This window comes from Anser brachyrhynchus, assembly GCF_964034855.1.
Source record: "Anser brachyrhynchus genome assembly, chromosome: 2".
In the NCBI taxonomy this organism is placed as follows: Eukaryota; Metazoa; Chordata; class Aves; order Anseriformes; family Anatidae; genus Anser; species Anser brachyrhynchus.
Window position 1 is genome coordinate 44300124 of NC_137695.1, and position 26969 is coordinate 44327092.

General features: G+C 39.9%; 1 protein-coding gene across 2 annotated transcripts; it reads right to left on the reverse strand.

The window, feature by feature from the left end:
• Positions 1–702: 702 nt before the first annotated feature.
• DYNC1LI1 (dynein cytoplasmic 1 light intermediate chain 1) lies at positions 703–25148 on the reverse strand. 2 transcript variants are annotated; one of them, XM_080578305.1, is made up of 13 exons: positions 24932–25148; positions 24672–24745; positions 14096–14212; positions 12731–12961; positions 9320–9489; positions 8133–8226; positions 6458–6593; positions 5996–6107; positions 4783–4842; positions 4616–4660; positions 3524–3644; positions 3198–3356; positions 703–1639 (listed from the first exon to the last, which is right to left on the reverse strand). In XM_080578305.1, exons 1-13 carry the CDS (start codon positions 25090–25092, stop codon positions 1527–1529), a joined length of 1593 nt encoding a protein of 530 aa, XP_080434431.1. In that variant the 5' UTR covers positions 25093–25148; the 3' UTR covers positions 703–1526. The 2 variants fall into 2 exon arrangements, with proteins under 2 accessions (XP_080434431.1, XP_080434432.1); XM_080578306.1 differs by having other exon boundaries at positions 24672–24769; positions 24852–25108.
• Between the last annotated feature and the right edge of the window lie 1821 nt (positions 25149–26969).

Sequence of the window (26969 nt, forward strand, 5' to 3'; positions counted from 1 at the left end):
ATGAGAAACAAAATATGTTGTTCTTAAGTGAATTTAGGTATTTGGAAATAACAAGAGGAGATTCACTAGAACCACTACACTACGCAGGTATTTAAGGAAAAAGAATATCACCATATTCACAACAATGGAGATCTACCTCTTCTTCATCAGGAGGTTTCTGAAGTTTTCTAAATAGTTGGAGAAATTAATGTAAGACTATTTAAAGACCTAAACCTAAAACAAACAACAAAAACCCACCCTGAACACAGAAGAAGTCACATGGCAATTATTCGATAAGGTTATTCTTTTCACATTTACTATTCTGTAGCTGCAAGTAGGAAGCGACCATAAGCTTAAAAGAGATCAGTAAAGGGATGCTCAACATCTGTGTACTGAAAGCTGAAGTAAAGCCCTAACCTCAGTCAACTACTTCTTGTACAACATACCGAAGGCATCAGCAGGATTCTTAGTGTAACTAGGGTGTTCTCAAAATACATTACAGCAGAATCCACACACGTCTGATAAGCTAGTGTTACTCCTAGCAACAAATGCGGCAGACTTCAGGCAGTTCCTTCCAGAAACAACGTTTTAAGGAAGTTTAAATCTGTCCCAGTGATCTTATTCACAGAGAGGTAAAAGATAAAAAGCATGCTTTAAAAAATTTAATTATGTGGTGCAAAACATAACCGTAAACAAAGAACACCGTGGCTTCAATGAAAGTTATTTAAATTTGAATGCAGAGAATACTTTATTAACTGATTACAGTTTTGATGACCAATTTTAAACCATAATTCATGTGGGAAACATAGTGGGGGACATTAAGGCTGAGCCATATATATATAGACAAATCTGGATACTGATTATCTGTACATTTAACCTCTGCTTTTTCTTTATACATCGTTTATTCAGTGTCTGAAATTAATCAAACAACCAAAAAAACTGGCCGCTAATTTGAAGTCTTATATCTGGAATGAAATTTTTGCATGGGTTTTTGAACGCAGTGTTAATCTCAGGGGAGATCAAACAGATTTGCAAACATACTCCAAATAAAGTCTTCAAATATATTTGGAGTTTATTGTTGTTGTTACAGTTTTGTGCAATTCATTTTCTCTTACAAAAACTAGCAGTAGTTCTCTCCTTTAGAGGTTAAGCTCTACTTAAGATGGTATTCAACCTGACCACCAGGTCAGGAAATCAATATAAATTAAGTGCCTGTGGTGTGTATCAGTTTCCTGCTCTAAGCAACCTTTACCTGATAAGTGGACATACTTGCCAGTTTTACAGAATTATGCTGACTTTTCAACAAAACCGAGAAATTAAATTTACTATTCTTGCACTGTGAACAGCAGTCCTACATGATGTGATACCATTTTCCATCTGTACAGCTCCCTTTTGTTAAGTTGGGCAACACATGAAAGACAGACAGACATAAACTGTTTGTGTTCTGAAAAGATCTTTCAGTTCTTTAGTTCCAGTCACTGAAGGAAGAGGCAGAGGCAAGTTTGAATTATCCCAGAAAACTGAACAATTGGTTTTATTTGGTGTCTTCAAGATGCTTCACCTTCTGTGGGAGATGTAGGGGTTGTAGGAGAGACCATGTCAGGTTTCCGTGAAATTCTGTCCAATTCTGCCTGAACATCTGTTAAAACTGGCTTCTGACCTACAAAAGAAATGCACGTCATTCAGTCACGTTTATGAAATGGTTTTGGGAAAGCCTGTAGTATTTAATACTCAAGAAGCACCTGTTAAACTAAACAAAAAAGCAAAATGGAAGAACTACATTTTTGCTTCAGACAAATCCTAAAAATTGTTACTGGATACTTTGGGTTGCAAAGTAAAGACTTAAGGCCAAAAATCAACAGAGATAAAGTCACATCCTTCTGTATTTCAGATTTCTCAAAATGACTTCCATAATTATAATATAAATTGTCAGCATATGAAGAGTTAATGGGAGGTTAAAAATACGTATCATTGTTTAGAAGGATTCATAACTGCTAGAAAATACAGTATTCTGTATCAGCTGTATTTTACACTAATTCTGAACGGAAATCAAGGGTTTCACCACAGACCAGTAAGGTCAGTTTCACACACCCCGTCAGCTTAAACCTGACACTGCTGCAGCTCGGCGCATGCACGCCCTCGGGTGGCAAGTCCCTCTCTCTCCTCACCTGCTTACCTCCTTCGTATCTTGGAATGGCACAGACATTTATGCAAACACACTTAAGACCTGATTCAAGCTTAACTCACACCATTTTTTTCCACCAGGTCACTCTTAACTCTCATCGCCCAGTCTAGGTTTCTATCCTGCCATGTTCTACCACAGGAGAGGAAAAGACAACATAGGAAAAGGCAGTGTAGAACTAGAGGCTCTCCACAAGTAGGCACAGTACCTCCATCTGTAAAGGACAATTCTGACATACATGTCGTTTTAGCAATGTCTCAGCATCCTTGCTGAAGATCCAGCTTCACAGGAACTACCCATACTGCTAATCTAAATGTACCCTGCTGCTCTTCAAATCATACTCAGATCCCAAACCACCATCTTAACACCCAATTTTCAGATGAAAAAAAAAAAGTGAGTTTTATCAGTAACACTAAACGCAAGACAGGAAGTACTGAGGAAGGTGAGAAGGTGACATCTAAGCCAAGCTTACTTGTGTTTACGGTAACTCCTTGAAAACCTAGCTGCATGCCACGTTCAACTGGCTACACCCTAACCCTTCATTTGCTGCACAGTAGGATATTTCTGAGAACATCTTTTCCTCCTTAACAGTTTCATTTTATTCTTGAAATTTGTGCCACGGCTCTGACGCGCCACTTCTCTGGAGTGCTGCCCCCACCTGGCTGAATTCACCCAAACCACCTGTCAGCCTCTCCCACCGGATTTTTCAGCAGGTGCTCGCTGCATGGCACATAACAGCGCTTGTTACGACGCTCTCCATACGCTGCAGACTTCCCACTTAGGAAGTACTTCTACACTTTGCTCAGCAAACTGAGCTTTGCATACAGAAAGAGGAAGTGTACACATGGAATAAGGCTTATCACAGGGTCAATCTACACAAAATGTTCTTGGGAAGCCAGGGTTTTTTTTTACTCTTGCTGTCTAAAACATTAACATCAAGCACCAATGAAACACAAGCATTCATACTTCTGAAACTCTACTAATAAGAATGATGCATCAGTCACAGTTTAGGTCAGAAACTGATCTTTTATCATACCTGACTTTTTTGCTGATGGTGGTAAATTGCTGCCAGCACCTCCAGTGCTGCCACCTCCAGGACTGCCACCAACACCCCCAGGGCCACCAGGGGAACCAGTTTTCTTACTCAGCAGACTGTTGAAGAAGTTAGCCAGGACTCCTTCGCTAGTAGCTCCAGCTACAAGGCGGAGGGGGAACACAAAAAACACACACAACATTTCTTAGGTTTAGGAACACTGATTTTAGTGTTTCAGTTATTTATGCTAAATAAGCATATTAAAGAAAGGAAGTAAAACAGCTGTTTTATTTCCCCAAACGCATTTGTGTTTTCAAAAGAAAAGGTACCTTTCATATTGGGATCAATTTTTTTGGACCCAGTAGGGATAGGTGTAACACTGGCAACGTTTGATGACACAGATCTATTTGGTGTTCTAGGAGATCCTCCAGGAACTCTCGGTGAGGCATCCTACGCAAAGAAAGAGGATGAGAGAAAGAAAAATAAAGCCAAAGCTTGAAGTAGTCAATTTCCTACAGAATTAAATCATGCAGCACATGAAATGAAGCACTTGTTTTGCAGTTCTCTTTTTTTTGAAACAACGTAGTATCCCACACAGCTGAAATGACACAATTTTCTTGAAGCATGTGATTTCTTCCACACTTGTATGACATCATTAAAAACATTAACTTCAGTTCAACTAAAGCAACTAGCGAAGCTTACTCCCTCCCCACCTCAACAAAAAACATTAAAATCCACACGCTACTCAGTAGTGCCTCTGACCATAATGAAAACTGTACTGATGAGATCATAGAGGAACTATTACAACTTCTTGCAAAGACAACGCATGCCACTGATATTGTGGAAATGACTAAAGGTAGTCCAATTTAAAAAAAAAGAAATACTGCTTCAAAGATAACAAATCCTGTTGCTGTAAAATCACAGTTCATCTAAACAAGATAAAGCCACCTTTAAAATATCACATGCTCTCCATTAAAATTACAACTTTTTAGTTATTTTAATAGCATTTTAAATGTAGTAGTTGTCATAGTTCTCATTTGACTTTTCTTTTCCAGAGTCTCAATATTCTTAGAGAGAGAGTGCCAAATTTAGGAAAAATTTCACCAAGACAATTCAGCTGACATACCATTTGCTCTCTGGCACGCTCTTTGGATGGGAAGGTCAGTCAAGTAACTGCTTAGATGTGCTTTAACATATGAGAAGTAAAGCCCTGATGTTTAGCCCTTGCTGCCAATACAAGTTATGTCTAGCTGTGAAGAAGTGCCATGATTTTAGAGCAGTGTAAGATGTAGGCTTTCAACGCTATGTAGTTTAAAAAAAAAATCAAAAAATATCTGATAGAGAGTTGCTTGCTTTAACTGCACTAAACATATGAGTGTGGATCATTTTCATGTATGGTATTTAAAATTCTTATTACTAACCACTGGCCTTCCTGCAGCAGTAGGTGGTTGTTTCGCCAACTGTGACTGCAAAAGAAAAAACAAACAAACCCATGTAATGTTAGATATTACAGTGACTAAGAATACAAAACCAAATTTCTATCAAGGATCTTGTTAAATGGCTAATTATTTTATAGACAGAAAGTTACCTGCTGCTTCATAAGAAACACTTGGTCATCCTCTGCAACAATTTCTTTCTCATGAACAAACTGCAATACAAAAACCATTAACGTCATTTTAACTGAAAGAAGTATTCTTTTTACACCTCCAAGTCAGTATGACCAAAGCATTCAATAATGAACAAAATGTGATCACCATGTTATATTACACATTTTCTGTATTTAAGACTGCTACCTTGTAATTCCATTAAGTTACATTAATTAGAAGTGAAATGGAAGGATCATTTAGTCCTTTGACCTGGCTGACATAAATCTGTAGATATATCTATGGAAAGATCCATTTTACGTTCAATAAAAGAGGAATGACACAAGTGACTACAAGGTACGTTCAGGGGGTGTCAGGATCACCAAGAATACAGTTTAAAAAGGCATTTAAAGCGTGATACACAGTTATGTTTCTGGTCACAGATGCACACACTCCACAACACACTCCCTGTCTCTGTTAACTTATCCAAGCCTGGTGTTACTGTTAGTAACTTCTGAAAAAGTGATTCTTCACCTGTACTACATTAGACTGGTCTATAAAATGGAGAGAGATCTTAGATCCCAGTTTATGCATCAAGTCGCAAGCACTTTTCCTCCAAATAAGCTCACCACAAAAACTTTGCCGAAACAAACATGGCAAATACCAACACCAAAATTTATAATCCATGCCTCAAGTTTAGAAGCATGCAAAAAGCCCGCCAGTTGTATTTTCCTTGGACACTTAGTATTTTAGATACTATTGTATGTCTTGATATCTCCCCTAAAGATTACAGAAAGGACATAGTATTAATTTTCCTGGCTAAAATAATTCACATACGGAAATACCGATCCCAAATTCTTAGCTTTGTTACAAAAATTCACAAAAATATTTGCCTTGAATAACTTCTGTACACATGGGGTCCACTGCTGCTGGCTTGTAATTCTGTCAAACTACATACTTAAACAGCATAAGAGAGAAAACACACTGATTATATTGTGGCAGCTGCATAATCACATATAGAGCGTTTTGTTTTGTTTTTATAAATAAAGAAGAACTTTGAGAACAAGATAAGCAAAAATAAGTTTATCACAGTCTTGCCAAAAACTGGAAGCGAAGTCTCAAAGAAACACTCCAAAAGCTGACAGAAATAAATTAGTACAAAGCTGAATGCCAAAATATTAGGAATATTTATTCTCTTTTTAAAACATTTTAATTTACCTTTCTGACTGGTGGTTTTCTTATGTTATCTTCAAAACTGTCTTCTGCTTTTAGTGTTTGGAAGTTCTCGTGCAATATTCCTATCTTCTTGTCATTATCCCAACCTGCAGGACTAGAAAAAGGATCATTTGGCTTTAAATTCTATTGTTACTGCAGGCTATTCTAGTATGCAATCCTCAACGGCACAGAGCTGAAAGCCAGGAAAGTTGTCATCCTTCCCTATCTTCCATGTAATCGGGTAACTGACTAGTACAACTGGTTGTGGATTGGGGCTGGTTCACCGTAACAGGGACGAAGCGTTTCCGGGATTAACATTTCTTTTTGGGGCACTGAGTATTTCTGATTTCAGTCCACTGGCACTCACCAAACCCCTGCTTGTGAGAATGTTACACTGAGCTTTAAAAAGCATAAAACAAAAAGAGGTTCTAAATGCTGTTATGCATAACAACACAGGTAACTTACATAAATACTGCATCTTTTTCCACAACAACAGCTGGAACATTGAAAGGAAACCCATACAACTTCTGGACTATGTATTTATACACTAAATCAATGTTTTTGTTCTCTTTTACTGAAGTGTAGATAAGTGCTGCCCCATCTGAATAACCTTGTTAAAGAAAATTCAGTTTTAGTGGTTAGTAAGAGATAGTAAAGTGACCCTTTTTTGTTGCTTTAAAGGTTATTTCCTCTGTAAAATTTAAAGGGGGAACGTAAAATCATACAGGTCAAACAACTACCAGCACTATTTTTGAAATAAGCTTTTTAGTAATTTAAATCTCTCTTCCTGCATTTATTTTAGGGCAGCTCATCTGTCGCTTTTAAAGTACAGGCTTTTCTCACTTTCAAAGCTTCCCTGTGATGTCTTCAATACCGTTTTTGTTTTTCGCGTAGGAAAATTTTCATGCCATATCCTTATCTTGTCATTATCCCATCCTGCAGGACTACGTAGAGATGTGATGCACACACTACAGCATTAACACTCGTAGCTTCAAAAATGCAAAAGGTCTTCACCCTCCCAGCTGTGTTTTTAGAGGACTGAGCTCTAAGAGAGTGCTTAGTATTCCAACTTGTTTCAATATTAAAATAACACTGTTTATACACAAGATTAATAAAAGCAGCCAGAGAAATTTTAAGTAATTTTTACATTGGGATTATAAAAATGCCCAATACCCTATCCTAACACGTATGAAATTCAAATTCTGAAAGGAGAATGCAATCTAATGTGATCCAATTCCCATTCAGTGAAGTTATGTATGGCATATACAATTACTGGGACTAATTCCTACTTGTCTTTCATATTCTTCCTCCATCTACAGGTAATTATAATCAGTTTTGTAACTCCATTTTGAAAAATAGGTCTTAAAAGCTTTTTGAATGAAGTGCCATCTCCGTACTTAACTCAAGTCCCAGGTTCTTGAACTATTTTTTCGATCTGTTAACTGCTCTCTCCCCCCACTGCTATTTAAACTTCCCTCTACCACAGCACAAATGATAACATAACGAAGGCATATTATTAGCATTTAAAATCTAGTTCTTGGCATGTCTAGCTGACTAAATAACACTAACCAGTGTAATATACATGTTTAATTTAAAAAAAAATAAAGTAATAATATCATAGTGACAGCTTATGTATGTTGCATCTGCACCAACACAAAAGCCAGTGGATCTTTCTTACAGTAATTCAAACTTCTTTTCCAACCTTATCACCTTATCCTGTGGAATCACTGAACACTGAAGGGACCGCATATTTGGTCAAAAAGAGTAACATCTTATGCACATCTGATGTGATTTAATGCTTATGTGAATTTTCTTGTGTTAGGGATGTGTTGGCTTAGTCTTGTTGGCTAAGACTTGCTGATTTAGGAAGTGACTCCTAAATATGGAAACGAAGGCAAGTAAAGAAATTCATGGTAGGGGGACGTGCTAGACTCTTGCAGGACTGTAAAAAAATTAAAATCAATCAACAGAAAACAGAAGAATTTAGGTCAGCAATGTCTGCAGAGGGGTAACTGAAGCAGGCTTCCAGCCACAGTAAAGGAGTTGTGTACTACTTTGGTACAGATGCAAATACTCTTTTAAGCTGGTCATAATGAAAAGATTTGAGTCTTTATCGTCTTTACGATGCGTTTAAGGATACATTGTAAGCAAAACCGTCTGATATGTGATTGAATGAAGTCAAAGTGTTCATCTCTGTAGTCATGCTCTTTTTCCAGAACACTGATGGCATCACACTGTTGAGATAAGCACAAAATTAATATACCACCTTCAGTTATCTGTTGAAATAGCAGTGCTGCTGCACGTCCAGTTCACAACTGGGGAATAAGGGGTAGAGTGGGGTGAGTGGCAGAGGGAAAAACAAACACCAAAAACCTGCTGAGATAATTTAAAAGCTGTAACTGAGCAAAATCTCTTAAACCAATACATAAATTGGCATGCATGTACTGTGATCAACATTAAATTGAGAGATTAAGCATTTGCCACTTTTCATTCTCTTACCTCCCGCCACACTATATGATAAAGTCTCTGTTGAACACCGTCCCATTGAATGATACCACCGTTTTCTGCACAATGTTTTTACACAGTGGTATTACAGATCATCATCTTTTTGTCCAGTTACTTTGCAAAAGGAGGCAAAAGCAAGAAATATGGAAGCAAGAGGGAAAAAAAATGGTGCTGGTGGGGAATAGAGAGAAAACGTGCTTTTCAAATCAGAGGGTTAACCTTCCAGCAAAGTAACAGCATATGCATCTAAAGGTTTACTTTCACTGTGGGCCAGAGGCTGAAGATGCAGTATGCTTAATGCCAATGAGAACTGAAGAGCTGGGGGACACACAAGAGAACCACGGCACTTTCTTTTTAGCATAAAAATGTTACGTTTTGAACACAAACCAAAACAGGTCACAGAAACACCATAAGAACTGAGAAAAGTTAGTACAGCAGCACCAGAACCCTGAACCTTCTTCACAGAAAGAACAAAAATATCTAAAAATCCAAAACATTGTTTGCAGAATAAAGGAGACCGTGGAAATTAAGGGGAATTTTAGTTGTTTACTGACTAGCTCACTTCCGTGCACAAAACCAGGGCTGAAAAATTTCTCAATTCCCTGAAAACTGGCATAACCGCAGGAAAAACTACTCCCAAATTAACATGCAATCAGGGCTTCCAGAAGATTCCCAACCTTCAACATTAAATGTGTTTTAAAGAATTCTTATCCAAGGTATTCAGAATGAACTAAGAACCATGCGTTTCCCCACCCCAAATCCAGAACTGACAGAGTTCCTTAAATAAAATATGCAGAAAAAAACCTAAAATGTGAAACAAACCTTTGTACAAACTACTACTACTGGAATGCCTAAGTTACATGTTAGTGTATCTGCACCCAGGGGTAAAATCACACTGTCATCTTTGTCTTCCTGTAATGAAGTATTTCTTCTCTGTGGAGAAGCTGGAAAATCCTCGCCTGGTTCTACATATTCCTGGAAGTCTCTTACCACTGAAAGTAAAAAAAGTTATATTAAAAGATCAGCTACTTTATTATTTCAACATTGATTTCCACTGCCATTGAGCTCTAGCACTATTGATTGTATAGTACTTCTGCTTCTTTATGTGGAAAAAATTGAACATGCACTGAGCACCACCCATTTCTTCACTTTGCGTAGCACGAGAGAGAACTAGGAAGTCAGATCTGCTTTACTGACAGACAGAAGAACATGACCAGATCAGTGACCACAAGGACAACACTAACACATTTTTATTTTATCACTGTGGAACCACTAGGCAGTTGCTATTAACCATTATTGCTTGATATGTCTCCTAAAGAACATAAGTTTCCTTGCATTCATCTTGGTGAAATTAATGAAAGTCTGTTAGAATAAACATAAGAAAGCCTTACACATTACTTAGCTGCTATCTTATACCAGGTTTGACCTAAAAATCCCTTGTCCACACTTCCGTCTGTACAGTCAGTCTACACTACTATCAAACAAACAAAAAATTAACTATTGACTAGATGTATTATTAGCTAACAGTATATTAAATATTTGGCATGATTTTCACAATAGATCAGATACTACTTCAAAATTTAGCAAGGAGGATAAGTTGGAATATAACAAGCATTAGAAGGAAAAAAAAAATGAGGTTGTAAGTGTAACTTTTGCAAGGTTCTTCTGCAAAACACCCCAGCCTCTAATTACAGGGTCACTTAATAATCCTACTGTCAGGGATGCAATATTAGGCATCAGATGTTGTACTTTCACATCATGTGTCCAGTTTCACATGGCAGCAGCAGTATTTTACCCAAAACCACCACTGATTGCTTTTCCATGAGTAGCGCTCCCTGATTCAGCTAAAAACTCAGGCAGCAAGACAAGTTTAGCTGTATCATGCAAACCAACAGCTAGCTGCTCTAGTACTTCCTCACTGCTTTGTCCTGATTTATGTTAATCCATCCTTACTTCCTCTGAACTGATTGCAGCCCTCTGAGTTCATACCTAGAGAATTCAGTTGACTTAACAGAACACGGAATTATTGGAGGCCCTGGAGGAAGACATGAGACTGAGGTTATTCCACTCTTCTACAGGTCTCAAAGTTCACACTAACAAAAAGCACACGTACAGATTATCATCTCTGCTACAACAGTCAACTCAGGCTCTTATTCAGGGAACACTGCTGCTTCAATCTGATCTGAGCGCCTCCCAGATCGATCATATCTTAAATCCTGGTATCTTCTCACCAAGATACGTCAGCAGTTCACGGGAGCCTCTCTCAAACAGCATCCTGTCTGTTCTGGGAAAATTACACGCTAAAATAAAAATCACACTACTCCAGTGCTGGCAGTCCTCTGGCAGATTCCCAGAACTGCTGCTGTGTGATCATGACATACTCGTCTTCATTTGGGTACAAAAAACAGGAGAAGAGATTAACATTATATTCCACAGCCTTTGAGCTGTGAGATGTTATCTCAGGTCCTCCTTAGAGGCACAGTTAAAGCAACTAGGCAATGGGGCTGCTGAATTCAGCAACAGGAAGAGCTCTCACAACCCTTCACATATAGCTGCTACATATCCCTTAATGCCTTCCATACCAGTCTTGGTTCTCACAGGGTCCCTTCCTTGAGTAGGGTTCAGTTGCTAAAGCTGGAAGACAAGCACAGCAGAACACCTTCAGAAAACTAGACGCGCAACCCCCTAGTAGATTTCAGCCCCATTAGCAAGTTAAATCAGCTCACAGGAGCCTCTCATGAGCAATGCGCCTAATACAAGAATAGGATTATGTAGCCAAAACTCAGGCAAGCAAGATTCCTCTCTCCTCCTTTTGACAGCAGCAGCCTGCTACCCACCTAGCGATGCATGAAGTCACATCACAGGAGGCTCAAATTCATATTCCAATTCATGTCTGGATTGTGTCCAGGGTTTCTACTATACCCTGCACACAGACCATCAATATCTTTGAGTATTAGACGAGAAACCAAACTCTTAATGGCTAGCTGGTTTTCTTGACTCACTTAATCACTTATATTTTCTAGATTTTGTAAAATTTCACTATTCTGTTCATTGTTGATGTTAAACTACCACCTACACATTTTGACAGCAACGTTGTGCCCTTACTTTCATCCAGTAAAATCATACCCTGAATGCCTCCCAAACTGAAAAACAAATAAAAAAACAAACCTAAAGGTGCTCTTCTCCTCCAAAACAAGCTCCCATTGTGGAAGATAAAATGATTCTGAATGAAACTCCCTTTAGAATAATCGCTCTCTTAGAAGAATAAAAGCTACCTATCCTCTCCTCCTCCATGCCAGAGTATCTACCACCGTTATCTTAAGGGCTATTTTATCACAGCACAGCTACATCCTGCATGTCTGAAGAAGCTATTCAGCAATCAGGCCATCAGTTGCTACAGAACATTGTTCCAGAGGCCAATTTCAGACTTACAAACAAAGTTTAATCATGCTATTTGATCTTGACATACAGCTCTCCCAACTGTTCACTCCTGTAGGAATTTCAAGAGGGGAAGGACTCATGCTTAGTACCCCAAGTGAAATACAGTGGATGCCCAAAAGTAATACGTAGTCATGACGTTGGTCAGTTCCGTCAAATAATTTAAGGAATCCTGCAATAACTTTGTGCTCTGTATATTTAAGCTGAAGAGACATGAAACTGATAGAGCTACATAGTATCTATGCTAAAAAACACACACCATATAGCTGCATTAGCATCAATAATAATATAACTCTTCAAATAGAAAGGGCCCAATCATTACTAGGCTATAGTGAATCCTTTCAACATCTACACCTTTTGTTAAGCAGAGAAAAGATTCAAAATTCTCTAAGATTGACTAGTTACAGGAACAGGTAGAAGACTGATGTAGTGTAGAATGACCAAGATTTGCCTCTACAATAATTAAATAAAAAAATAGAAAGCTATGATTTTTTTTCATTTGTCAAATCTTACCTGCAAAAATCTGTAAGAAACAAGATTGTAAACTCAACCTAGCTGTGCTTGCTCTGAAAGCCTTTTGTTTTTTTAAAGTACTTCCATTAGAAAGAAACACTAGTATTGAGTACTGTTCATATAGTTACTTAAGACTTATCTGAAATTTGACTTGCTTGGATCTCCTAGCTTTAAGTCACCTTTCCGAACAAGAAAAAGACTGCAATGGAAACATTCAGTGGTGCAGAAAGCATTAAGCATATTTGATTTAAATGGATTCCTAAGTATTTGTGCAATACTCACACTTCTGTTCCATTTCTTTCATTTCTTCAGGAGGAATTTTTAACTTGTCAATGTGTTCTCTTACAACACTTGCCCATTTTTGTAAAGAATCCAGTGCAGTCCAAGGTCTAGACATGTCTACTACCAGCATAATTAGAGTGTCCTTTAGAGAGCTTGCATCCATTGCAAATTTAAGAAGACCTTTGTGATACAGGTCACCATCCAAAATCCATACATTACACCTTGTTTGGTCTACAACAAAAGCAGAAACATTTTATGAGATTTACACGAAACAGTCCACTACATAGTAGCTATTAAATCTCCATTAGACGTGTAAAATACAAAGAAAAAAGAAAATGACATGTTTTATCAGTCAGTTGAACACACATATTTAACAACAGAGCAAACTGCAGCTTGTGGAGACCTGCCCCTCGAAAACCCTGAAGTTAATAGAATACAGTTTCATGGTTGATAACTGAAGATCTGAAACACATTACCTGAAAGTGAAAACCCAAAGACAGAACTCAACGTTTCCATTTGAGAGGGAAAATGGGTTGCTTCAGGAAACAACTTAGAAAGGGGAAATTGGAGTTTTGACAGGGAGATGGCAGTCTTTGACAGATGAGCAGACCAAGGGCTGAGAAGAGATGGCTGAATTCACCCAATGTGATATGTCTATATAACTCTTAAAGAACACAAGGTACCTTGACCTGTCAGAAACCTAGAGCACAACTGCAAGTTTTTCTTTTAAGATTTAATGAATTAGATGGAGAGTGAAAAGACAACGAAGTTATTCTTGAGGTTTGCAAAAGGACAATCACCATACGAACAGAATATCTTCCCTCCAAAACAGTGTACTTCTATATCCTATAGACACAACTTCAGTGATAAATCAAGAGCTGGCAATTCAAAATTAGATAGCTTAGTATAATTACATTTTGCCTTCAGTTAAGCTTTTATCACTCATTACACAAGTTCTGGGGAAGACGTTCAGAACAAACTCCCAATACTCTTAACCTTGGTCAAATCACCTTTGAGACCAATACCCAGACACTATCCATTCCATCAGTGTAGGTATTTGGCGTCTCGAACTTAAAACACCTTTTCTTCTAGGTCTGAGAAGTATGCTTTTGCCTAGCATCCATTCAGAACATCACAATAACACTGTTTTCCTGGTCTTTTCAGCCTTTTCACTGGCTCCTCTCCTTTCATGATACATACTAAAGGAGATTAGAATGAGAAACTGTCTCATGCTATAAATCACTCATGTGGACTAAGCTGAACTCCTGCAAATTATCAAGAAAGCAAGCCATCCACTTTCATTCCAAATATCACACTATTGAACTATTACTTTGGTTTAAGGTGTTATTACAAATACAAACTTACCATCTCGATCTTCATCGTGCACATTTAAATACAAATATTCCATTCCTCTTCCTTTCTTGTATTCCTCTATTCCTTGAATTTTTCCTATTAAGCTAGTTTTACCTGCTCCATCTTCACCTGGAGAGACAGAAGTTAGAAACCACTCAATCTTTAATCTCAGTTACATATTAAAAAACACTTGTGGCAAGAAGGAAACACCGTGCTAACAAGATGACTGAACTCATTAAAGTTTCAAAATATAGAGGGTTTTGCCCAACTCATCCATTTGTTCAAAGTGCATGCTCTTCCTTCAAGTCTTACTTCTAATTTGTTGTAAATGTAATTATGATAGTGACTACCCTATTTGAAACAAGGTTTTATACACATTTTAAAACTTGTTTAACACTCCAAACAACTTCATTCTTTTACCAGCAACTGAGGTAGCAACAAAGTCTTTCTCGAGTTCATGTAACAGTAAGCTCATCTTACAATCAGAAGAATACTATTTACAACTCTCCCCAGCAAGCAGGGCAGGACACCAGGCTGAGCAAGGCAAAACAGTTTCCTTCTCATTTTATGGGTGCTTTCTTTGAACCTTCTCTTCTACAGCTCTGAAGAAACTTTAAAGAGGTGACAAACTGTAATCCATTATCTTACATTCTGACCAGAATTCATATACCTTGGTACATACACAGCCTGCAATCCGCATGCATTCACCCCACTGTTAATGCCCACCTATTCTCTCCCCCAAAAGGGAGCTCAGATAACTAGTGAACCTTACACCATAAGCAAACTGTAAGCAGCTCAACTCCTGCCAAAGACTCTTCTTGAAAATCTTCTAAGTATACGTCCTAAAGCTCAAAAACTTTATGTGCTATTTTTCCAGTTTGAAAGAGTAATCAAACTAAATTTGAACTCAGATCAGGGTTCTGCTTCTCTAATTTAATAGGAGGATGGGTACATAAGAGTTACTGAAGACAGACATTAGTAAGTTCTCCGAACTCACTCACAGGTTATAAAATTAAAACCAGGTTCCTAAGAAGTACCTTATCAGCTTTATGCCAAACAGAACATTTTTTTCCCCAAGACTCTCCTATACAGCAAAACTGTAACTGTAAACACTACATAAAAAAAGAAAAAGTTCAAGGACAGTAATTTTCACTGTTACACATACTGAAGTTTCCTCTTTAAAGGGACTTGACCATCATCTTCTAGACAACATTATGGCTACATTAAATATACCATAGATATAACCACAGAAGAGAGCAGAAAAAGATAGCAGATAGACTGGCATTGAATTTACCCAACATAAAATTCCAAAGATAATCACATGAAATATCCAATTTAGAGTTCAGGCTTTAGGTTCAGACTTGACTAACAGTATAGAAGCTACCAGAAAGCATAATACTATTTACTCTAATTAACCTGAAAGACTTTTCTTTAAATACTAATTCTTTCCATTGAGTAAAGAGAAAATATGACCAGAATTGAAATTTAAGATCTGGATAACAGCAGAGAAGTTAAAACTGAAATATGAAGTTGTATCAGTTAAACTCTATTTGAAAAAGTTAGCTAGCTAGGTCCTTAAGTTTATTAAATCTAGATGCACCTAAGATAACACAATCACAGGTAATTTTCAGGAAACGCTGGAAAGCACAGCTATTTTCAGTTCATCAGTGTTCTTCTTGTGAGAATATCCTTTCAAATAACAAATTCTGCCTGAAAAGTGAAGAACTCAAGCTTCTTCACCACAGATGAAATATAATTCCTGCCTTACCCTCACCCAAGTACTCATCCAAATTTCTTGTATTTGTCATCCAGAAATAACTGAGGAGACGCTATCAAGAGCTGTTACACTGGCAAGCTATGCTGCTGAAGTTGCTGTTACTTTTGCCAAGGTATCTGTACGAGTCATTCTGTCGTTTCACCAGGTAATAAAAGCACACAAGCAGGTAGCTTCAATTCATTTGTGCCATCAGACTGCTCAAGAGACAAAACAAAATGTTATTCCTTTTAAAGAGGATTGCACTTCACAGCTTTCCTAGTTTCTCATAATAGCTGACATCTAGCTAAGTTCTCTTGCATTCTACTTTGTTTTACGCACGTGGTAAGAAAGATTACAACTTGTTTGTGCTGGGAAAGTTTAGCACTTTCGGCAAAGTACATCTGCCAGTTCTTAACAGAAGTGCCTGAAACTTAGATCTAAGAAACATCTGCGGTTATGAGAAGTTCTAAACATTTCCAAAGGTACACTTCAGCAGTCTAAACTAAACCATACTTACACCGATGCCATCCATACAAGTTTGTTGTTTTAAAGAGCCCAAGCTAAACAATACAGACAAACTTGATATATCCATCCCACAAGCCCCCTTTTCATGGCTGGGTGATCTGCACACACCCCCGTATTGCCCAACAGCTGAAGTAAAGAGGAGTTCAGTGCTGTTAATGCTGTTAAGGTAAATCTCCTAAGGGAAAAAAGATACGTTATTTTATTTTCACTCCTAACGTTTTTCAGTAATTATCTTCAGAGCACACACACAAGTATCAGAACAGCATAGGACAGGTTGACTGGATGTAAAATTAGTGCCTTTGGACACATGTGCATGTACAGTATGGAAACATAGAATCATGAAGGTCAGAAAAGACCTCCAAGATCACCTGGTCCAACCACCCCCTACCACCAATGTCACCCACTAAACCATGTCCCCAGGCACCACGTCCAGCCTTTCCTTGAACACCCCCAGGGGCAGTGACTCCACCACCTCCCTGGGCAACCCGTCCCAGTGCCTGACTGCTCTTTCTGAGAAGAAATGTCTCCTCATTTCCAACCTGAACCTCCCCTGGCGCAACTTGAGGCCATTCCCTCTTGTCCTATCACTAGTTACCTGTGAGAAGAGGCCGACCCCCAGCTCCCCACACCTTCCTTTCAGGTAGCTGTAGAGAGCAATAAGGTCTCCCCTGAGCCTCCTCTTCTCCAAGTACTTACTTCAACCTCTCATCATGGAATTAGTTAAGCCTAATCTCTTCTGCAACAGACTCTACTCTCTTCCGCTTATCAAACATCCACCCATTTCAAAACACCAAGATCAGGCAGGTGAATCTCTGGCATATGTAACTGTATCTTACAAGTTTCTGCATGCAGAGAGTAGTGCTTATCATTCACTACAAAACCAGAATGATGCATCAGTGGGGCTTGAAGGGTTCACGATTACTTTAATTCAGGTAAATGAAGAGAATAGTAAAGTTTGCAGATGATATAAGGGAAACCAAAATATACACGGAGAAAAGCATTAAAAGGCATACTGACAACAGTTCAAAACAAGCAATGCATAAACTAAGTAGTCTGCAAATAGGACTACCCACTCTCAAGGGTGCAAGACAGCTGCCTACCCAGATGTGCCCTATTCCACAGGTGACCCAGAGTTCTCAAAAGACTCATAAACCAAATTACAATCAATATTCTGAAACAGCTGTCAAAGTAATAACAGGACCATCACATATTACATAAGGATTTTCTCCCCTTTGCCTACACAATTCATCATAACTAGGAAAAGGTTACTTAGCCTTTTAACAAGAGAGCAAACTAAGACTTGAGGTTCCGTCTACCTTTTTTTTTTTAGCACATTGCATACACTTTTAAAACCTGTGATAGCTGTAAAAGCATATTTGTATTTTTGCTGCTTTTTTCCGACCTAAAATCTTCAAAACAAATCTCCTGAAAATTCAACACGTTCTGAATATACGAAGTCATGCTGGGAAACAGCAGCATATAATTTTGCTTTGTAGTTAGTTTTCAGCATGAATATTAGAAAGGAAAAAAAAATCTTAAAACAATGCTACTCTAAAACTCCTTATTAGAAACCTCATTAGCAAATTAATTCTATTTGTATGCAATGCTAACTTTTAGGACCTCTCAAAACTCAAGTTTTTTACGGTAATACTTTTAGTATGTATGAAGCTTCTCTCTGCCAGAGGGAGAGGAAAGTATTTGTGATGAAATTAAAATCTATTAGCTCTTTTAGGTTTGATGGGTAACGCACTGTAATGCAATTAGTGTAAATGCTGCCAGGCACTTATAAAAAAGTGTGCATATACTCATTTATTCCTAAACAAGACTACGTATATAAACACACACATATGGCATGACGTTATGAACGCGAATATACTTAAGAATATCTTTTTTTTTTTTTTTATCTCCGGATGTCTATGAAGTACATGAAAAAGCAATGCTGCTTAGTTTCAAACAAAAGGGAAAGTTTGTTCTCCTAGGACTTAAACAAGTTGTTTCACAGTTGTTTTTAAAAGCTCTACTGAAATACTACATAAGACTAAGGACTAAGCACCTCCAAGGTGAGTAAGCATCACACTCCTCTTCCAAGATTGAGACAGAAAATCCTTTGGCTTCTTCTTTATTTCTATAGCATGCAACAATAAGATTAACAACCAACTTCTGCATGCAAGCTCACAGAGCAAAACATTTCCAACACACAATTCCTGACATAGAACTGCAAGGTAGAATAAAATGCAAGAAGATAGACACAAATTTAAGGTTTCGCATCCTGTTTTTTTAACAAAGATGATCTTCCTTTTCCAAAATAAATCTTTAAGAACTAAAGCTCTCCATCACATCAAGCTGCACTTGTACTTTAATAAAGCAAGGAAACAGAAGCCATGCTTGCCAGCAAGCGGTGCTGCACACCAAAGCAGAACACAAACATGAAAGAGACAACAGATTTAATTTTTCTGGAAAAGTCAGACTAGGAAGCAGTTGAAACTAAGTCAAAACAATTTGTTTACACGGTGTTTCACTGTCTTGTTAACAAAATGGAAAGTCTTTCATTCAATTAAACAAAAGCCGTTTCACTTCTCACCCCATACTGCTCCTTTACTCCTCCAGCTTGGTTTTGTGCTTGTCAAGGCCTCTCTCTCCACAGTACTGCTCCTGCCAGGAAGGGCGGTGTGGTGCCCATCCTTGTGCTCCTGGCCTCCAAGAGAAAGGAAGCACACCACGAAACCCTACCCAGCTCCCTCCTTTCGTGCCCACTCCAGGTGAGATGTGTGTGTACTGAGCAGAAAACGGGCTATCACCAACAGTCCTGGTACAACACACAATTTGGCAGTGGTCACCCGCAAAAGGAAAGGCCAGACAACGTGGAGAGCAAATTGTCTTCTCTGAATATGGGCAGACAAGCACTCACCTAGGAACTGCTACTTATGCTCTTCAACCTTAAGTTCTCTCTGATGAGATAGTCTGAGTTCTGTATTACAGAACTTCCCCTCAATTAAACATTTTAAAATTAACAGTGTTTACTACTCATACTATTTAGTTTAAAAAATAAAAGCAGAAGTAGATTTTCACTTGTCTTAAAACAAGCAAGACATTGAATTCTCACAGAATACATGGAGCTGCCATAAATACATTGATTATCTCCAGGACAGCCATTAGACTTTTCATTTAGATTTTCTCCACTGTAAACTGTCAAGTGTGATTAAAATATGAGAAGGCAAAGAAAAAGTGAAAAATTTCCCTTCTGTCAGTGGCACTGTTGGTCCGTCTTTCTTCCATTAGGGGCTCTGATTTTTTTCAATAACTTTGGAAAGCCATGGATACATCCAACGTGTGTAATCATAACGGCACTGGCTCCTTGATGGATTTTGTTGTTGTTGCTTGCTTTCTAAAAAATATCAATTAAAATCCAGCCTGATATGGGAATTATACAACTCATCCCTAAAAACAATGTTCAGGCACAGACAAGCAAAACTACAGACAACAGTCCTAGTGAATCCTCTCCCTCCTCTAGAAAAAGGTTATCGTTTTCTTTTTGCAAACTATCTTTACGCTTTTACAAAAAGACGACAGCTTCTGGGTAGAAAAATTCACAACATTTAATAAAATACCAAATATTTGTACTGATAGAAGAAAACCAACCTTACCTAAATGTGATAGAGCAAAGTCGTCAAAGCTGAAACTGAGTTATCAAACAGCCTTCCCAGAATCACAGAGCGACTGATCTCTGTTCCACACCTTGTGGAATTTCTGAAGCTTAATCCAATGGAGTGGAGACACAACAGCCTTCCCGCTAGAGTCAAGGGCATGTGTACTACAGCTATGTTCAAGATAAACACTTCTCTCAAGCACAGGCTAATAACTGCCTTTTCCACAGCCTCATATTAGTGGAAGAGACTTGTTTACACATACTATACTATTTGAAGAATGCCTTTTGCAGAGCAAGACCAAAATAATCAGAGTAAGCCAAATTTAGTTTGCTTTCAGAGAATTGAAGAACAAAATTAATTATGCTGATGAGATTCTTCCCCAGAATTCCTCAAAAATGACACACAAGTTCGCAATAAATAGGCCCTATCAAGTCTTCAAATAACTTGCCACTAAATTAGAATTTGTTAGACAAAAACCTTCCTCCTCTGAGTTTGTTTTACTCCACTGAACGCACCTTTTTCCTCACACATCATTCACTTGCCTTTTTTTTTTTTGTGGCAGCACAAAATTAAACCAGGAGCACATTAATTGTGCTTCTGCGTAACACAATAGAAAGCAGACCGTAGACAACTGTTCCAGCATGCCCTTTGTCAAGTCCTGCAACACAAGAATACCTGGTCTGACCGTGGAAACAGGTACAGCAGTGTTACTTACTCTTGGAAAAACCTAAGTCAGAGAAAGCCAAACATTGTAGAAATTTCTGGAATGAGTATGAGCAGCACACATCTTGAATGCAAGCACTAAGCCACCTGTAACATCATCTACTAAGTCCTGTAAGTCATCTAGTGCATTTTACCCAGGCTCGCTACTGAAATAGAATAATCCTGTGCTACTATTGAAGGGATGTCTTTATTGGTCTTCCTGCCACTATCCTACCTGGAGAACTCAGAAACACAATTCCTTTCACGGTCCTCACCTTCAGAGCTATTTCTGAAAGAGATCCAGTAATCAGCAGCACCTCTGGCAAAGCAGGCAAATTAAATAAATGCAATTCAACAATTCTAAAACTTCCCATGCTGTTCTGACTAAATACGGCTTACTACACAACATTCATTTAATTCTGGGTTTTTGGAAATGTATTGTAGCAGGAAGAACATTCCCCAAAAGTACATTCTAGTTCTAAAAAACATAGCTGCAAAACAACTGAAATACCATCTAGGTCAATGTCCCATCAAAACAATTGACACTTTAGAACTGTAACTGTTGACTGAAATAAAACTTGTCTTACATCTGGAAGGCTTTCATTTCACACAGAGGGTGGAAAGGTTGCAAGTTCAGATTTGAAGAGGAAGAAAAATTATCTGACAAGATAAAGATAAAGATCTGACTAGAGAATTAAGAAGCATTTGAGATGAACAGGAGATTGGATCATTGAGATGATCAGGATTCTATCAACAAGCAATGTTTCATCAGCTGTAATGATGAAACGATCACAGTGAAACTTTTAGCTATTTGAACAGGGGAAAAATCAAATGGAAAAGTAAATTTGTGCTCAACACTAAAAAAATAAGTAAGCAGATTTCATATTGATTTTATATCCTCTCATAACAATTTGCTGTTTACAATTAATGTTGAAGCGTGCTACAGTTCAAGGGTCCGCTAAAAGAAAGTGGCAAGTTGGAACAGCTCCTTGAGATGCGCCAGCTTTCTACAATAACAGAAATTTCCCAAACACGTGCACACAGAAAAGTGTACCTGTAAATTAGCTGTGGACTGCGGGAACTCCTCGAGCATCCTGACAGCCATTGGCCAGGAGCAGAGCTCAGAGATTCAAACAAACAGGCCTGGCCCTGCAAAGTGAGATGTCTGGGGTAAAAAAGAAAATGCGTAGCCTGATTGAAAGCAGCCATTCAGTTCACTCGCAAGCGAGGGAGCCTGTTTTCTTGTGCATCCTGGAATGATTCTGAATATTATTGCTTGAATACATGCTGCAATTGATTAAATTATTGATTAGCCTCGGTCTCTGAATTCATTCCTTCACACATTGTGTAGTGCTATGGATTCCATCCATAACACCCAGTCTTGACTTTTTAGCTGTTTCATCTATTCCACCTGCTGATTCAGGTGTAATTATAGCAGGAAGGGAATGAGCAAGAGCGCTGCCAGTTGGCAGCATCAGTTTTGTCATCATACTTGACAAAAAACATCGCTCTCTTCTATCAGATACCTTTAGTACGCAAGTGAGCAGAAAAAACAATCCAGCAGAAAAGGGAAAAAATATATCCCAGCAACAAAAGCCACATGCCTTTGGCTATCTGCAAATAGTAGCTAGAAATGACACCCCATTTCCTTAAGAGAACAGGGTCTGTCGTATGTTCTCTACTGGTATAATTTACTAAATGAGGCAGCTATCGTCACTATGACGGAGCTGCCTATGAATCAGAGCATGCCTGCTGTACAGAAATGTTTAGGAAAGATTGCATTTTTATTATTTGGTCATACAATAACAGAAAAATGCTTTTATGCTACATGTACTGCCAATCAAAGTTTGAAGTCTCCACAGAAAAAAAAAATGAAACAATATCAGAGATGTACAACTGTAAGTTGGCCTTTGTTTGCTTTTTGCCAGTTTTGAGGAGAAAATTGCCAGTATTATGTTGACTTCACAAAATTTGTCCTATCCAGAGATTAACATTTGGCATTCTGCTTTCCTCTAGTTACTTCTGTGATGTTTTAAAACATTTTCCAGGTTCTTAAAAATGAGATGTTAACAAAGCTGAAAATAAATAGCTGAAATAGCAGAATTAACATGCCTGCCACAACCAGGTTCCCAGAACAATTAGGCGTACAAGTATATATAGTGTTTGAAAAATATAAACGCTGCAGGCAAATAAAAAAAAAATGTCCTGGCAAATGAAAAAACACTAAGTGTGGGTTGCTGTTTTTTTTTTTGTGTGTGTGTGTTTTAAGATGCAGTTTGTATCAGAAAGCATTACTTTGTTACTACAAATCACGTTCCAACTGGGAAATTTTGACAAATACACTGTTTATACTGTAAATACTGCAACTTCTCTAACACAAAACAGTGAGAACTATCAATTCTCATCATCAGCTTTACAACTCCTGCTTAAAAGTATTCCAAGAGTGATGAAACTGGAAATAGCCATGACAAGAAGTGATCCACACTAAGAACAAAAGTTAGTATAAAACTAATTAAAGGAAGAAAGCTTAAAAATAGAGGAAGTGTGAGATAACAGAGAAATTGCAAATACACAGCTCAAGAACCTGAAGAGACAAAACTTCACGTACTGTACACCTGAATCTGGCCAGCACAGAATATATATGATCTCTCCTTTTCCAGAGGCAGTGTACTTCAGGGCCAGCACGCTGGCTTGCAAATGAACAGCCAAGAGAATACACAGATTACATATTCATACAAAAAAACACGACCACAATCCTCATTGGACAGTCCTCAGATCTGATGCTCTTTTTCCTAAATACATGCCAAACTTTTTTTTCTGGACCGCATCCTTCTAGAAAATACAACTCTTGAGAAAGCACTAGAATTTCTTCTACAAATCTGCACATCTTGTTAAAAAAAAAAACACAAGAAAAGCATGAGTTAAGTGCTACATTTAGTCATTCTGTAAGCTCTACATAAATGAGGGAACAGCATTTTTCTATGCAGCAAATTAAACATAAGCTAAATGAGTGCTTGAAAACATTCTATGATACCCTCTTTAGTTTTGAAAGAAGTCCAGTCTCCATTTGAGAATTACAGATTGCCAGTATCCCGTATGCTAGCCTACGAAGAGCCAAAAAACCAAGAATGTAATCTTCTTGGCAAGAATCACTGCTTGAAGAAAAAGGAAATTCAAGTTTCAAGAAGGACAGTTGTCCAATTTAATTTCAAAGTATCGCATAAAAAGCTGTCAATTGTTATGCAACCTTTCCTTTAACATCACCAGAACCTTTCAATCTCAAAAGCCTCCTTAGCTGTACCATATAAAAAGCAACAAATAGAGGGTGAGGAGTTCTGTAACAGGTTCACTAGGCCATCCCACAGTCCTTGCACAAATTTCTCCTTCACAAGAAGCTTCAGGCCTCCACTTGACTTCTCCAAATAGGAAGAAAAGGGTCGCAGCGATGGCTTTAGGATTGTGGAGGGAAAAAAAAAAAAACACACTTGAAAGAACTCAAGAACATATAAACCATGAGGCTACGGAGAAACAGCGGGCGCACAGAGCCCACGCGACCGTGTGTGCAGGGTTGCGAGCGTGTTCCCAAATACTGCCCCAGAGCTCCCTGCAGGGCTGGGAAGGCTGACAATGGAGGGGCGAAGCAGCTGACTAACTAATCCGTCCAGCCGGATCCACCAAACTGCCTGCCGACAGCAGCATTCGGCAGCCCTCCCGCCACCACACCCGCACGCACACACAGACAGACCCACGACCGAGGGCGCCCGCTCCCCCCCTCGCCCTCAGCGCTCCCCACATCGCCTCTCCCCCTCACGACACCCCCTTCGGCCACCCCAAACCCGGCTGGGTGCGGACGGGGGCGCACGGCGGCTGCCGGCGGCCGCCAGGGGGTGAGGAGGAGGAGGAAGGGGAGGAGGAGGAGGAAGGCACCGCAGCAGGTACCCGGGACGAGCGGCCTCACCCAGCAGCAGGACGTTTTTCCCCGAAGGAAGCTTCGAGCGGGAGCGCGTGGACACCTCGCTGAGGATGCAGGACCTGGTGCGGGGCGGAGAGACGGCGCTCAGCGGGGGGCCGCTCACACCGGCCCCCGCCGCCCCCCTCAACGAGGAGGGGAACGGGGGGCCGCGGAGGTGCCCCCCGCCCGCGGGAGGTTTGGGGTTTCGGGGGGTTTCGGGGGTTTTGGGGTCCCCCCGCCCCGCCCAGCCGCCCCCCCCCCGTTACCAGAGGTTTTGCCCATCGTCCTCATCGCCGCCCGCCCGCAGCTCCGCGGGGCCGGCGGTGGCTGCCCCGGCGCCGGCCGAAGACGACGAGAAGCCGGCGGCCGAGCCGAGGCCGGCCGCGGAGGCACCGAAGGAAGCGGCTCTCCCCGCCGCCGCCGCCATCTTCGCTGCTGCTGCCGCTGCCACCGCCCCCCCCCCCGCCCAGACCGCTCCTCCCCGCCCCGCCGCCTCCCCGAGCCGCCGGGCGGGCGGCGGCGGCGCCAGGAGCCCGGATGTCGGCGGGGCGGGGCCGGGCCTGGAGCCGGGTGCTCCCTGAGGCGGCACCAGCCCAGGGGGAGGCACCGTGCCTCCGGGGGAGGAGGGGTGGTGTAGGCTTCAGGCGCGGCTTTTGGGGGACGGGGTGCTCGCACACCGCCTGAGAAGTAGCACGTGAACCGCTTAAACGCCACGCAGAACCACCATACGCATTCGGCAAATGAGTCTTGGCCCTTCGATTCAAGGATGTAAACCATGGACGTTGCCTTGTTACACCTCTTCACTCTTTCCAAGAAGGATGCGTGGTGGTGTCGCCATCCCTGGGGTTGTTCAAGGAATGGTTGGACCTGGTGCTTAGGGACATGGTTTAGTGGGTGGTCCTGGTAGTAGGGTGGTGGTTGGGCTAGATGATCTTGAAGTCTCTTCCAACTCTAATGATTCTGTGATAGCGTCAGCATTAGCAACTTACACGTGCCATTTGTATTTTTTTTTTCTCGCTGACCTGCTTAGTTGTTCTTTTTTGCCCTGAAACAACTGCTTTTTTATCTTCAGAAATAATCCATATTTTTACCCGTTTCTATTGCTTTGCAACCCAAGCTATGGATCATAGAATCATTAAGGTTGGAAAAGACCTCCAAGACCATCTGATCCAACCGCCCCACCACCACCAATGTCACCCAGTAACCCATGTCCCTAAGCACCACGTCCAACCTTTCCTTGAACACCACCAGGGACGGTGATGCCACCACCTCCCTGGGCAACCCATTCCAATCCCTGACCACTCTTTCTGAGAAGAAATTTCTCCTAATTTCCAACCTAAACCTCCCCTGGTGCAACTTGAGGATGTTCCTTTCATATGTTGTTTTAGTAGAGATCAGGTGCAAACTGGAACTTACAGGTCACAAATCATGACAATAAATTTTGACAAGGTCCCTTAGGTAAAAAAATAACTGAAACAATGAGACCGGCATACTGAGTTCCAGGTACTTGTCATAATGGATGGCCAGTTATTGATTAGATGTATTTTGTTGTAGACAGAGTACAGAAAATGGCAAAGTTTCGGTGGAGGTGTGTCATCCATTAAACAGTGACCAGGAAACAGAGGAATGCTGCTGAAAAGCCACCAAGAAAAAACACTTGCTGCATGAGCTAAAGTTTTCCTAAGAGAGCAGAGCATTTTAACATTTCACAACCAAAAAAAGGAGTTTCTGCTCCCATCTGTTCCCCTCCCTCCATATCATTTGCCATGAATCGTCTTCTGTTATTTCTGGTTTTCTTCACTGTTGTGTGAACTGATATAAATCACTAAAATAGCAGAAAATTGATTACTAGAATGGCAGAACTCTTCTAATTTTGTGAGTTAAATCAGCTTGTGGAAAGGGTTTGACAAGTGGTGGAGCCAGAGCAGAGGGCAAGGAACAGAATTGCCTAGAGAGTAAGGAAAGTGGGAAGAGCAGAAGGCAGAGGGAGGGATGAGTTAAGGGAGCAGTGGGGTGGGGATGTCCTTTCAGTGATGGCGAACATCGGCTCAGCTCAGCTGCAGGTGAAGTTGCAGTTTGCAGCGAAAGGAAGGAAGCCGTAAGAGTAAGGTTTATCTTATAGAGAGAGCTGGAACTGTAAGAACATAAATTTCTTGTTTGATTTCTGCTTTACTCAGAGAAACAATTCTCTTTATATCCTTTGTAAATAACTTAAAACAACAAAACAGCAGGTCCTGTTATACATCTCTTAACTGAAACAACTTCCAAGCACCCAAATTTTAGCTATCTACTTCAGCCAAAAGG